This window comes from Mytilus galloprovincialis, chromosome 2 (assembly GCF_965363235.1).
Source record: "Mytilus galloprovincialis chromosome 2, xbMytGall1.hap1.1, whole genome shotgun sequence".
NCBI classification, from domain to species: Eukaryota; Metazoa; Mollusca; class Bivalvia; order Mytilida; family Mytilidae; genus Mytilus; species Mytilus galloprovincialis.
The window spans coordinates 105,740,608-105,756,441 of record NC_134839.1 but is presented as its reverse complement, the minus strand read 5'-3'; the positions used below and the strand labels follow the sequence as shown (position 1 = coordinate 105,756,441).

The window sequence follows — 15,834 nt, the reverse complement described above, 5'->3', positions numbered from 1 at the left end:
AATCACGTGAAAAGATTAATTTGCATTCGAGTAGTCTCTAGACTTTATAATAAAATAGTACAAATATAACACGTTACTTTCCCCACTTCATAACGTACCAAAATTGAAATGTTTGCTTCACAACAGGAGTTGAACATTTTATCCATCTGTAAGATATAGTAAACAATCATCAAATGTCATTTGTAAAAAGTAAAATGGCATTGACAAAGCGTTCCGAGAAATGATCAAAATGATCAATTTCTGTCTTCTACAATACTCAATAGACAATAAACAATATTTGTTTGCACAAAAAATAATGCATTTACATTTAAGGTTCATCATGACAAATGGACAAATATGGCCGTATTTTCACCTCAAAAACTACTCTGTGTACAGACTTGCATGTGCTGTTTGGAAAATTTTAAGGCCTAGCATCCACTAGATATATACAAGCTAGAACGAATACAAAGACAAGCAGCACGCTTTATAACAGGCGATTACAGAACTAGAGAAGTCATAATGGCTGCATAACAAACATGCTTACAAAATTAGAGCTACAGGAATTACAATTGAGACACACGAGCCAAAAACTTATATTTTTGTACAAGGTGGTTGAGGGGCTGGTACCTGCTATTGATACAGACGACTTCCTCAAATCAGCAAGGCCAAGACGAACCATCACAGCTAAAACGTTTGACAACTATCAAGCCACAAACATAGTTGAAAAACAAGTGAGGAACAATACCAGGTGTTTTGACATTCCTACCAGTAAAACACAGCAACATTCAAACAAAAACATTCTTTGTGTCCACAATAGTAAATTGGATTTATCTAGAAGATGTCGGCACATTCACTCCTGTTGTATTAAAGCCAGAATTGGTAGCTTTTCATTTTTGGAAAAAAATTAACGTGATTTGTCAAAACTAGTTGATGATCATGTTTTTATTGTCTAAAAGAAAGTACATTTTATCGTCATACACCAAAAGTTACCGTTAACATCATTTGGCAAGAACTTTTACCGTTATTCACCATGAAGGTACCCCCATTACGACCCTCATTGATATACTTTGTGGTGCTTATCACACTAAAATCAGGAAATTCCAAATTAGATATGCCATCACTGTAAACGGGTACCTGATTTGTGGCACACAGTGGTATATATAAATTTGCGGTATGGGTTTTGCTTATTGTTCAAGGCTGTAGGTAAGCCTATAACTGTTGACATTTCGGCATTTGGTCTCTGGTGGTGAGTTGTCTCATTGGCAATTCTATCACAACTTATTTTGACAGGGAAGAAATTATGTTAGATCCAGTTGATCAAAATGCAACTTGAAACAACAGATCTGAATAAGGCATACCACATCTTCCTATATCTATTTTGCTTCCCTTGCATAGTAGATACTTAGTTAGTCAGCTGTTAGTGATTAGCTACATGTAGGGAAGAAATTCTTTAACTCATTGACTGAGAACACCTGAGTTTGAGTCCTGAAAGTGGAAATATGATTTTTTAAGTGAGAACAATACACATGATGATGATGCACTCTGGTTACATCTGGCACTCATTTATAAAGTAAAAAAGACATAATGGTTAGAGGACATACATGTATCTAGGGTTTGTGTTGTGAAGAGTTATAATTGTATAATGACTGAGGTGGTGAAGGTGTAAAAGGATTGATCCCTTTGTATAGAAAATACATACATGTAGTCAGCTCAATCAGTTAATCGCATTACCTTTGAACTCAAGGGTCATGGATTTGATTCCCTTTGGAGACAATGTGATGTTCTAGTTAAAATCATGCTCTCTGGATATAAACAATAAGAAATGTGATATGATGGCCAATAAGGCAACTACACATGTATCACCAGAAATCAAAAGTCAAGGATAATATATGAACACCTATAGGTTTCCAATATCTATGTGCTGTCTACTCTCCAGGGGCACACCTTTTTATTTATTTTTTACTGATACTTGTCCTATAATTTGATGTCGGTTGATGACACATAGTAGTAGTCTCTGTTCAGTACACACACAACTTGTTTATGCTGTCACAGCAAAAACAATTTATGAATTTGATGAAAAGTTTCAAATCAACCTTAATTGAAATGTTAAAAATCCAAGTATGGAGTTTCAATATGTTCATTCTTGAAAAGGGCTACAATGACCTTATATTGTTTAACAAAGATTTTTTTATATTTTAGGTAGTTTGGTCCAATCTACATTGGGAACAAAAAACAGGTATGGTTTTTATATTATGCACTTTTCAAAAATTATATAGATGATCATACTGAAATACTTGTGGCGTATTCTAATTAAGTAATATACACAGACTTACACTTGTACTTAGAGATTTCAACAAAGATTAAAGGTTTTACTTCCAGTAAGATCATATTCAGAATCTTATACATTTGTGATTTGTAATATATGTACATGTATTGTTATACACAAAGAGTATTTATTTATGGTGATATTTGATAAGTGAACTATTTTTATATTACAGTGTAAAATGTGTTGTGGATAACAATGACAGCCTGTTTATAAGAGAAACAAGTATGCTGTTAACAACTTTAAATGTACAGGTTAGTTTGTATTGTATTTCAGATATTTTGATAGGTTTCAACAGGAATTGATACTAAATTTTCCTATAATGGTGAGTGAAAGGACTACTCTTTTTTAGCTCACCTGGCCCAAAGGGTCAAGTGAGCTTTGCTCATCACTAGGCGTCTGTCGTCCTTCGTTGATAACTTTTACAAAAATCTTCTCCTCTAAAATTACTGGGCCAAATTTAACCAAACTTGGCCACAATCATCATTGGGGTATCTAGTTTAAAAATTGTGCCCGGTGACCCGCCAAACCAAACAAGATGGCCACCATGGCTAAAAATAGATCATAGGGGTAAAATGTATATTTTGGCTTATAACTCTGAAACCAAAGCCCTTAAATTTTCAGATGAATTGGAAAACTGGCTGTTGAGTTGCTGCCCCCCAATTGGAAATTTTAAAAGAAATTAAGCCGTTTTTGGTTATTATCTTGAATACTATTATAGATAGAGATAAACTGTTAACAGCAATAATGTTCAGTAAATTAAGATCTACAAACAAGTCAACATGACCAAAATGGTCAGTTGATCCCTTAAGGAGTAATTGCCCTTTATAGTCAATTTTTAACAATTTTCATTAATTAATTTAAGTTTTTACAAAATGTTTTCCTCTGTATCTAAAGGGCCAAGTTCATTACAGATAGAGAAAATTGTAAGTAGCAAGAATGATCAGTAAAGTATGATCTACAAACACATCACCATCACCAAAACACAATTTTGTCATGAATCCAACTCTTTCCTTTAATATGCACGTAGACCAAGGTGAGCGACACAGGCTCTTAAGAGCCTCTAGTTAATCTATGTTTTACCAATAAAATTAAGGAGATGTGTTATGATTGCCAATGAGACAACTAACCATCAAAGTACAAATGTAGTGGATGTAAGCAATAATAGGCAACCATACAGCATTCAACATTTATAAAAAAAAAACATAGCTATAAAAGGCCTGAAACTTATAAAACAATTCAACTGAGAAAACTAACAACTTAATTTAAAACAAAACATTATATGAAAAACAATTGTGATAAACCTGAATCACCAACAGTAACTGAACTATAGTATGTTTGTTTACTTTTATGTTTGCAGAATCCTGAGATAAGTTAACCTGTCAAGTTTTAAGTATCTTTATGTGTGACATAAATTTAACAATTTTACAGGATCCTATAGGACAGTTTGTTATATCTGTTTGTCAGTCATTTCACCAGCAACATGGTTGTGGAGTGAAAACCCTGCTTTACATGATTGGAATGTTTGTCAAAGTCTGCAGGAATCTCAAAGACAAGGTACGTATCTATAATATTATACTGTGATGTGTAAAACAAATGCACAAACTACTTGTAGGATAAAAAAAGATATGGACTCATGACACAAACCACTACACATACATATAATTACATTAGATGTATGTTTCATTATAACACGTTATTCTGATTGACTAACTGCACATCACGTGTTATTCCTTAAGCAATTGCATCACTCAATAAAACTTATTAATCATGATAACACGAGGTCCCACAATAAAGTGCACAGGTGAATTAAATAAAAAAAGTATAAAATTCGTGTTTTCATGATCCTAGCTAAAAAATGTAATTATAAGTATTGAATGTTTCTTTTTGTAACTTCATAGGGGTGTAAAAGTGTTGACCGTGCACACATTTTTAGAATAAAGCGCTTCTGCGCTTCATACAAAATGTACTTCGGTCAACGCTTTTACACCCCAATGAAGTTACAAAAAGAAGCATTCAATTCTTAAGTAATCACCAAAAGCAAGGATATCATAAATATTATATTCTAATATTTTGTATGTCTAGAGATAAATCAACATTTGACCCAGCATTTCAAGCAGTGTTATACCATTAAAACAAATACAATATACAATTGAGAAAGGAGATGGGGAATGTGTCAAAGCAACAACAACCCGACCATAGAGCAGACAACAGCCGAAGGCCACCAATGGGTCTTCAATGTAGCAAGAAACTCCCGCACCCATAGGCGTCCTTCAGCTGGCCCCATAAAAAATATGTATACTAGTACAGTGATAATGGACGTCATACTAAACTCTGAATTATACACAAGAAACTAAAGTTAAAAATCGTAAAAGCCTAACAAAGGCCAGAGGCTCCTGACTTGGGACAGGCGCAAAATTGCGGCGGGGTTAAACATGTTTATGAGATCTCAACCCTGCCCCTATACCTCTAGCCAATGTAGAAAAGTAAACGCATAACAATATGCACATTAAAATTCAGTTCAAGAGAAGTCCGAGTCCGATGTCAGAAGATGAAACAAAAGAAAATAAATTAAATGACAATAATACATAAATAACAACAGACTACTAGCAGTTAACTGACATGCAAGCTCCAGACCTCAATTAAACTGATTGAAAGAAAGATTATGTCTTCATCACTTCCTTTATACACAGTTATAGGATGTGTGACTGGAATAAGTTACATTTTCTAGCTTGAATCTATGTGAATATCAGAAATATACTATAAGGTCAATAAAGTTTCCATAACTTGTTGTATGAAAAGCCATAAGTTAACATTACATAAAGAATCTGAGCTGCAGTCACGAGAATTGAGCAAAGGGGATTTGTACTCGATTATGCCGAAATGTAAAACCCAACTCATATAATGGAAAGGTTACAGAACTATTATTTGGGTCATAATACATTTAATACTAGTATATAGCTACAATACCGCCCATTAGAAAGCTTATGTGTTTTCGTGGACTAGTATGTTTGTTCTCTTTCAGTTGTTTGCTTAAAAAACAGGACACAAAATTGATATGGCTGCTGTCGAAGGAAAAGTAGTTTAAAAATGTTCAATTTTACTTTTTTGTTGGTTTTGAAATGATTGAATGAAATTTTGTAATGTTATCTTACAAAACAATCTAAAGTATATATACATTATTGTTTCAGGGTGTACCTTCAGATAACATAGTTGCAAATTTGGAGCTGATCTTAAACAAATGTTTTAAGAAAGCTGATGAAATAAGAATAGACTTTTCTAAACCTACATGTAGAAAACCCAAACAGAAAGAAAATTATAGTAAACGGAACTGTACTGTTGTTGGAGGGGTTGTGCCAGAAGTAGACAAATATGAAAATTCATTAAGGGGTAAAGGTCGTCAACCCCTAGAAATGAACCAAACCGTAAATTGTAGTACAAAAGGTGAAAGAAATTTGAAATCTAAGATTTCACCAATAACTGATGAATTTGATCATAGTAATCTAGACTGGTTACTGGATGATGATTTGTCCAGGGAAATGTTAGGAATTAACAGAGACAATAAATCAGATGTTCTTTGTTGTCATCAACAACAATCACATTTTAAGGGGTCACATGTCAAAGTGAGGCCAAAGAATAAAGTTGTTGATGATAGTGATTCTGATAATGAATTTGATGACTGTTTTGATACTTTGTTGAATAATACAACTACTGATCAGAATCAAGGTCAAATAGTTGAATGTTCAGGAGTTAATCAAGATCCTTATTCACATAGTGTTGATTTTAAAACAAAGTCACTACAACCTACAGAGTCAAAACAAGTGGCAGGTTTAAGTTCTGTGGATAAACTTCTAAGATCTCTAACATCTTCATCAGAGAAACAATTCAGTGCTTCAAAAATTCTTAACAGTAGCAGACATTATAAAACTATTCAATCATCTGTTAGTGAAATAGGTGACAAATCTAACAAATCCAATGCAGAGGAGAAAGGCCATGTTAGTAATGGAACAATAAAATCTAATCAAGAGATAACTTTAGAAAAGTATAAGGAAATGGAAAACACAAAAAAAATTAAAAACCATATTTTGGATGATGAGTTTATAGGCATCGCTCAATGTACAGAAATAGGAACTGCATTTAATTTAGATCCTGAAGGTAATTATTGTTTGAATAGGAAACCTTGTGTTACATCAGATACAGTCAAGGAGAACAGAGAGACTGGTTTTATATCATTGGCTTTAGGACTTAGTCATGGATCTGAAGAAATGATGAATAGTTTGATAGGCAGCCTTGATTTAAATTCTCCACAGTTTAGACAGGCTAGTATACAGTGAGTATAGTAGGAAAATAACATATAAATGTTAAGAAGTTGATAGTGTAAACACAGTCAAACATATAAAAATACTACAAAACAAAAGAGTGCAAACTTTAATTCAGGAATGACTGTAACATGTTTTCAGTCTATGAAGAAATAACATAAAAATGTGGTGCACGCTGAATGAACCGCGAAGTGGGTTATTTTAACGTGTGCACCACATTTTTTATGTGTGTTATTTCAAATAGACAGAAAAAATATTGCAATCATTTCTTATAATTTAATTCTAAATTCTAATTTAAACCGGTGTAAATCATGAAAAAACGTTGATGACATCACGGTCACATGACAAAATTATGTCTATGATATGATAAACAAAGCAATATCAGCCAATCAGAAGACGTGTTACATTCAAAATTAAATTATTAGGTATTAAAGTCCTGTTCAATAAGAATTAAAGATTTTGTTAAGTTCAAAAAAAATTCTTGGAGTTGGGACCCTTTGACATAGAAAACTGCTGGAAATATCATTATTCAGAGAGAAAAATCAGGGACATTATTTGTATTTTGTCTATTTTAGTTGTGTTCATAATATTTGTATTTTGTCTATTTTAGTTGTGTACATAATATTTGTATAGAAGGACCATTGTCACAGACACCTATAACAGTACCTGGTGTTGTTGTAAAAGCAAGAACGGAAGTCTTGGGTATAGTTACAAAATATGACCAGACCACAATAAAGACTGTGGTATGTTACTTCACAAATGATATTGCTATTTAAATTCTGTATATTTTGTAGTGTTCTTGATTTACTCTTTACCTATGATTGTATATAACCATGGCTAGGGTTGATCAGCATATTGATATATGTTTATCTTAAACAGTTTGGCTGTGGTGGATGCATAATAGTATTACTAAACTATGCAAAAATAAGTTGATTTAGTATGATTGTCTATGAGACAACAATTTACCAGAGAACAAATGACTGGGACATAAGTATGTGATAAAATAAAAGACATTGACTTCGCATGATAACTACCTTGGATAGCAGAATGTATGGGAAATCAATCAATACTTTTAATTTCAATCAATGTGGAGAGTTATACATTTTATTTTGTGGGATAACATTTTTTCAGTAATAGAATATTTTTTTAAGAGGATTACTTATTTTTTGCTTAGAGGGACGATAACAAAAATCCTATAGAATTGAAAACAGACTAAAGGATCATTACTTTTTGAAGTTATGTATGATTTGAGTTGCCTTACGGTACTGCTAAAATTATTTAGTCTGTCTTTCCATTTCAGATAGTTAACGGAGATATAATGTATAATTACAAACATATTGGTTACAAGAAAACACTACCAACCAAACAAGTATTGTCAGACAGAATTACAGGATCAGAAGAGCAAAAGAATATTAAATGGTTAAACACTATAGAAGAAATCCTAAAAATGGTAATATTTCTTTCTTGTTGTAAAATCTACACCTTCACATTAAAAATTTACCCCAAATAATGCATTGTAGAGGAAATACTAGTTAGTAAGCTCATGGATTGTTTTCCCCCAAGGATTTATAGTATTGTGGTACCTTGGTGTTATATATCTTAATCTGTCATATGATTTAACCAAGCCTTCGATTTAACCAAGTTTGATTCATTGGAGTCAGAAATGCATTGATCAAGCAAAAAAACTTGAAGGAACTGAAAAAAATATCTTAAATTTTTGAAGTTTTTGACAACCTAGATCGATAAAAAGATTATTAACTGTTTAACAAATTTATCAAGCCTGGAAAGATTTGTTTTTGTTTATTACTTCATGAATAAGTTGCCAAAATTTGAATATCCATAACATACAGTTACAGATAAATTATGCAAGGTTGTAAAGTATTAATTAACGGTAGTTGATTTACAGTTGAGCCTAAAAAGATCTGTTTGATTGTTCCAATTTTTGCCTTTAATATGAATTTTTAACTGCTCACTTTCATTTTAATATCTGTTATATTAAAGAGGGTCATTAACTTAAAAGAATGTTTGTTGTTTTTATTCTGTTGATGAGCTGCTGTCTCAATGACATATATTCCACATCTAATTTCCGTAATATGAATAATTATGAAAAATTTATTTTTGTGTTTCAGTATTCTATACGATGTTTGATTGTAAAAGGATCAGTCTGCAGTGAAATAATAGATCTCTGTCTTAACAGAAACATTATTGTACTTGATGGTGTGTATTACAGAACACTACAAGGTCTGGCTAATCAGTTTGATATATGTATGGTGACATACCTCACTGATGTGACAGAGGTATAGTTTACTGTGTGGCTAAAAAAAATATATCCTTTTATTCTTTATTACATTAATAGTTATCTACAAACCTTTTAAGGATGCAACTCTCTCTTTAGAAACACTTAATGCTATAAATACCTTATGATAAACATATATAAATATAACAATTAACTTTCTTCATATAAAACTATGTTTTGTTTGTGTATGTTATCTCTTTACTATCAAATCATAAAAAAATAACTCTCTACCAAATAATTTTCTTGGATTCTAAATTTTGTGAGAATATAAAAAAATATTTTGACTTATACATGCAACCACAGAGATCAACAGTATTAAAAATCAGACAATCCTCCTGTTATTATAAACACTGTATTCCTAAAATTTAAAGCATTTTGTATGTGTTTTTGAAACTACATATGGTTAGTGACAGTTAATGTCATACAGGTACAATTGTCAATTAACAGTTACGTAGAAAGAGAAAACGTTTTTAAACTATTTGAAAAATTTTGTAGCAAAAAGTAAAATCACAAAAATACTGAACTCAGAGGAAAATCAATTCGGAAAGTCCATAATCACATGGCAAAATCAAATAACAAAACGCATCAAAAATGAATGGACAAGAACTGTCATATTCCTGACTTGGTACAGGCATTTTCAAATGTAGAAAATGGTGGATTGAACCTGGTTTTATAGCTAGCTAAACCTCTCACTTGTATGACAGTCGCATCAAATTCCATTATATTGTAACCGATGCGTGAACAAAACAAACAGACACAATAGGTAAAAATGTCAAAAATAGGGGTACAGCAGTCAACATTGTGTTATCATCTTAATCACTATAAAAACAACAAATGTAACGAAGAAGCACAAAAAGGCATACATCAAATTAACATCCTCATTTCGATTATATTATACGATTTTATTTGTCTATGTAAAATGCACCCATCAAGGAAGGAGGGTTTTGAGTACTGGTGAAAATTGCGCGTTTGAAATTCGCACAGGTAGACATGAAATAATTTTGTCGTTCAAAGTATGACGGGATGCATAAATACAGTCACGCAAAATAGATATAACAAAAACTGGCTTAACAGTTAAAGTAATAATAATAAATAAAATAATAGTGCGGTTCAAAGTATGACGGGATACATAAGTACAGAGGCACGTCAAATGTATATCACAAAAACAGTGGGTTAACAGTAAAAGTAATATTAATAAATAAAATAATTTTGTCATTCAAGGTATGACAAGATACATAGGTACAGAGTCACATCATGAAATAATTTTGTCGTTCAAAGTATGATGGGATACATCAGCACAGAGTTACGTCAAAAGGATATCTAAAAAAACAGACTTAACAGTAAAAGTTATATTAATAAAGACAAATAAAAGAATAATATAACACGTTATTAAGATGATAAACAACGTCAGTACGCAAAATCTATACTTCAAGACCATCGTGTATTATTTGTGAAGTTGATACGGAATATTTATCAACAAGTTCTGGGTACCTTCCGATGAACTTTTTTAGAAAAAGGACGAGACGTTCTTTGACATACCCCTGGTTCATCAACTTTCTGCTCAGACACTGGTGACGTTTTACAAAGTCTGAGTAGGAGCTGCAAGCTCTAGAATACCGAATAAGTTGGGAAATGTATATTCCATATGCAGGTGAAGTTGGTATATTGCTACTAAGGTGGGGGAAATTGATAATTTCAAAATCAAAATCGTCTCGTTTGTCATAGATTCTGGTACTAAGATGACTGTGTATGTCAAATTCGAGGTATAAGTCTAAAAATGAGGCGGAGGAAGCCGTGTCTGTTGTCTCTTTAATTTCTAGTTCTGGTGGATATATTAATGGAACCCAATCAGAAAAGTTCGGATTGTTAATGGAAAGAACATCATCAATATATCTGAAAGTGAAATTAAATAACCTGGCTTCTTTGATCTTCTTGCTTTTTGACAAGTGTCTGAAGGAACTCAGATTCATATGAAAACAAGAAGAGGTCAGCAAGGAGAGGCGCGCAGTTCGTTCCCATAGGAATGCCGACAATTTGTTGAAAAAGTCTACCTCCAAACTCAACAAATATGTTGTCGATAAGAAACTCCAGCATACTGACCACTTGTTCTTTTGTGTAGCATATTTTACCTTTTTGTTTGTCACTATTAACGAAATATGCCTTATGAAATCCCAAAGTAATAAATTTATAGCGTATGCTACCATTTTTATGTTGAAAGGCATTGTGGATAATTTCTTTTAGGCGATTTTTCAATTTCACATGGGGAATGGTGGTATACAGGGTTGAAAAATCAAAAGTTTTGATAGAACTAATTTCAGAAATAGACCGAGATTTAAAATTGTCTAGAAGTTCTTTAGAATTTTTAAGAATCCACATATGGTTAATACCACTACGCGAGTAAACAGTTTCACAGTATTTCTGAAGACCCTCTTTCACTGCGGATAAAATTTTAGTCAATCTAATGGACAATTAGTGTTTAAATATATGGAGAAAAATTAGGTTGGAAATATAACATGTGTTAAAACACAAAGTTGGATTTCAATTCAAAACTTCAAATTTATCAACTTGTTAAACATTGAAGCCTGTTGCTAATGCTCTACCTGATCCGAAAAACTAAACTTTTATTTTGGAATTCATTTAAATTCTTATAAAAACTTTTTGAAAGTTCTTAAAAACGAAAATTGACCATGTTTTCTAATACTTTTATATTAGGTAACTAGTAATTATACTTGATGGAATGCAGGATAATTTTATAAATGAGATGTAATAAATAAGATTCTCTTTCATTGTAGGCAAATGTATGCAATCTACTAGTTACACCCTACTGTGATGATTGGATGCTGAAACCATGTAATCATGTGATTTTAAAAGCTGATGTTATGGTGGATAATTTGAGTGTAAGTTGAAATTCTCTGATCAAAGGATTATCAAAAGATGATGGGAGACAACTCCAAAGCTTTAATCATTTGACTTTGTCATTTCAATTTATTAAACTATGACCTTGCACTGTTTCCCATGGAAATCTTTGCACCAGCCATATTTTTTTGCTGATTTATTTTTTATTGATTTTTTACTTTTAGATTGTCATCAAATTTAAAGGTTCGCCAATATAATATGGTAAAAAATGGCCACAATTGTCAGCTTAGGTGTCAACTGTTAATAACCTTTTCAGCCTATGCTTATATATTTGTTTATCATAACATACATGGAATATATAGTAATAGCGTTACTCCCCTTGAAAGTTGTTGTACTGTGAATTATTCAAAAATATTAAATTGAATATATATTTAAAATTATACTACTTCAACATTCTTTTTTACACTGTTGCCCCTCAAAATCTTTACACACTGCTATATTTGTTGAGCTGCCCATAATTCTTTATTTATAACTAGATTTACTTTTATTAAATTTACTTAAAGATTGTCAGCAAATTTAGAGGTCAGCCAAATTAATATCGTAAAAAATTGCTACAATTGTCAGCATGGGTGTCAAATGTTTGTAAGCTTCTAATCTGTTACCTAAGCCTATGTCTATATATTTGTATAAACACAACACAAATCATAACATACATGAAAAAGGAATAGAGTTACTCCCCTTGCTCTACTGTAAAATATTCAAGGAGGATATATTGAATAAGGAATTATATAAGCATATACTACTTCAAAATGCTTTTTAACTATGTAACTAAATATTTGATTATGTAATAATCATTTCAGACTGGTTATAACAACTTTATGTCAAAACTTATTAAAATAAAAGAAAACAACATATTAAATACCATACCACTTTTAATATTGTACACCAGAAAACAAACATTCTCATGCGCAACGAATAATGTAAACATCTGAATTCTCTTTACATTTGTAAACCAGCATGTGATTATGCAAAATATGTTGATAAAACACTTTAAGGGATAATAAACATATTATCTTGAAAGCACATTATAAGAGTCACTCAGAATTTTTTTTATTTTATTAGCACTTTTGCTTTACTATAAAATATAGACAGAAATTGTGTTTATAAAGCTATTAGTAATATAATATCTACAATCAATAATCATAACATACTGGTTATAGAAACCTCTAATAATCCTCCCTTTTGCTAAATCTAAAAGGAATATTTACAACACCAATTATAACAAAGCAAGTTATTATAGTCTAGGTAGTTACTGTAGTAGAAATATAAACTGCCTCAGTCATTTATCTTTAGTGGTTGTTTATTTCAGACCATAGTGTTATGTCATCCTATTAAAAATGGGTGTGATTTACTGGAACAAGAATTTGAGCGATGTATTAATGTTTTGTCATCTGCCCTATCATCAGGCTATGTATTGCCAGGATATGCCAAAACAGAGGAAATCATTGCACAGTGTTTGACAGGTACTATGTAAAACTTACTTGAAATTGTCAATAAAGTGATTGGAGCTTCAGTAATAATAACCAAAACCTTGGAAACTGGTAAAACAAAATCCAGAAATCACAACCTGTGTACAGTAAAAGAAATGAATTAAAATAACTCCTACAAAAATCACAACCTAGGTAAGAATAAAAATACCTGATAAACTCACCTTCTGTGTTTAGTGTAAAAAGTACTGAAATAAACATATAAATTACTATATACTTTGAAAAGTTAATTGAGAAATTAGCAACACCAAAGAATGGAAAATAAATGAACCTTAATTCATATTTCATCAACATAATTGTTTTAAGAAGATTAAGGATTTTTGTATTAGCAAAGAATGAAACAGGTTAAAACAATCTTCTGAAAATTATCATTGATATGGTCATAATTATAAATCAACTGTTTACAAAACTCAGGGGCTAAGAAATTTTGTTATAGCTCACTAGCCAAGGGCTAATTGGTTTCAAGATTTTACTAGCCCTGTTGGAAGAACTACTAGCCCAAGAAAACTGACTTGCTAGCCCTAGTATGCCTCACAAATTCAGAGTTTGCTGCAATAACAAAGAATTCTATAAGCTTAAATTTTTTATCCATTTACGGCATTGTACAGTAGATTTTTGCAAATTGGATATTTAAAACTTATATCAGCAAAGAATCCATTAGCATATAAATTCAATTTATCGATAATTCATGTAATTGAATATTCACTGAAAATTCTGATATAATGAGTTGACCAAATCCGAGGATGATACAAGTCTTGACCACTGCTATACATGGGTATGTTAAAGGATTGGAGGGGTTTATCAGATACAGTAGTTTGTGTAAAAGAATTATCAGCACATATTTCAAATTTATATCTGACAAAAGTCAGGTTTCTGCTGTCAAAAGGGATTCACATTTATATTGCAATAAATTAATCAGAAGGAGGTTAAATCAGGTTGCATAAGCAAAATACAATACCACCCCCTGTACTGACACATCGATATTGAAAGTACAAGATCCACCCAGAGTTATTTGTTCTATTTTAAAACTTGTACAAAATCAATTCAAATTCTGGGAATTCCGGATGACGTAGTTGAATCTGATTGGATAAGAAGAAAAGTGATGAGGAGAATTTCTCCTTTCAATTTTTGAAACGCCAAGAATTTTTTGTTACTAGTCCGTCGGGCATTTTGGGTTACAAGTTTTGGTTGCCCGAGGTCTAAATGTTGTAGTCCCGGGCGTCGGGCTAGTGGATTTATTAACCCCTGAAACTTTTGAATAATTGAAATACTAAGGCTTTTCTACCTCAGGAATAGATTACCTTAGCTGTATTTGGCAAAACTTTAAGGAATACTGGTCCTCAATGCTCTTCAAATTCATACTTTATTTGGCCTTTTTAACTTGTTTGGATTCGAGCTTCACTGATGAGTCTTTTGTAGAGGAAACACACGTCTGGCGTAAATACAAAATTTATTTATATTAACAATGTCAATGCTTGATATGTAATTTTATTTTTCATTTTTGTGAAAGAATACAATGGACATTGATGAGTGTAAAAAAAGCACCACCTGTATATGATCAGGCGACCTCTGTGCAAAATTCCTCATGATAGTAATTTTAACATGAAGCTCCACTTTTGCCTTTCATTTTTCAGAAATTGGACAAGAACAGTCCTCTGATATATATTTGTCTGTTGTGAGTGAAGAAGTAGCAGCAGGGTTCCAGGAGTTTTTTTGGACAGTCCAGCGTAATGTTCAGGATAATCCATCTCAGGATAATAGAATTGTTGATGATTATAAAACTAAAATGTCTGCCTGGAAAACCTCATTTAATACTGCAATGACAATATTTCACACAGATTCCTATATAATTAATGATCTGAATCAAACTTTGTAATACAGTCTGTGATAGAAAAGTATTAAAGCTACTAGTTTCGTTCATTTTTCTGTCTTAATATTATAGAATTGCCTTGCCGATGTTGTGAAGGCAAGACTTGGGCCTGTGGTTTCTGGTATCAGCCTCTAGGCAAGACTTGGGCTTGTTGTTTCTGGCATAAGTGTCTAGTGCAGACTTGTGCTTGGGTTTTAAAGCATCAGTCTCTTTTAAAGGCAACAGTAGTATACTGCTCTTCAAAAGTCATAAATCAACTGAGAGAAAACAAATCCTTGGTACAAACTTAAACAGGGGGAAATAAAGGCAACAGTAGTATACGGCTCTTCAAAAGTCATAAATCAACTGAGAGAAAACAAATCCTTGGTACAAACTTAAACGGGGAAATAAAGGCAACAGTAGTATACGGCTCTTCAAAAGTCATAAATCAATTGAGAAAAAACAAATCTTTGGTACAAACTTAAACAGGGGGAAATAAAGGCAACAGTAGTATATGGCTCTTCAAAAGTCATAAATCAATTGAGAGAAAACAAATCCTTGGTACAAACTTTAACAGGGGGAAATAAAGGCAACAGTAGTATATGGCTCTTCGAAAGTCATAAATCAATTGAGAGAAAACAAATCCAGGTTACAAACTAAAACTG

The 15,834-nt window shown here is 32.0% G+C and overlaps 1 protein-coding gene across 1 annotated transcript; it reads left to right on the top strand.

Annotated features, from left to right (window-relative positions):
- Positions 1-47: 47 nt before the first annotated feature.
- LOC143065255 (uncharacterized) lies at positions 48-15,229 on the top strand. Its single transcript, XM_076238707.1, has 11 exons — positions 48-148; positions 2,179-2,215; positions 2,478-2,556; positions 3,734-3,859; positions 5,494-6,632; positions 7,232-7,364; positions 7,922-8,071; positions 8,751-8,918; positions 11,710-11,814; positions 13,143-13,296; positions 14,955-15,229. Exons 1-11 carry the CDS (start codon positions 109-111, stop codon positions 15,194-15,196), a joined length of 2,373 nt encoding a protein of 790 aa, XP_076094822.1. The 5' UTR covers positions 48-108; the 3' UTR covers positions 15,197-15,229.
- Positions 15,230-15,834: the final 605 nt, after the last annotated feature.

Bases quoted from the DNA above. Each gene is read 5' to 3' on its own strand.
- LOC143065255 (XM_076238707.1), top strand. From the start codon at position 109: ATGTTTGCTTCACAACAGGAGTTGAACATTTTATCCATCT. The intron at 149-2,178 runs GTAAGATATAGT...TTTATATTTTAG, and splicing joins GTTGAACATTTTATCCATCT to GTAGTTTGGTCCAATCTACA. The intron at 6,633-7,231 runs GTGAGTATAGTA...TGTCTATTTTAG, and splicing joins TTTAGACAGGCTAGTATACA to TTGTGTACATAATATTTGTA.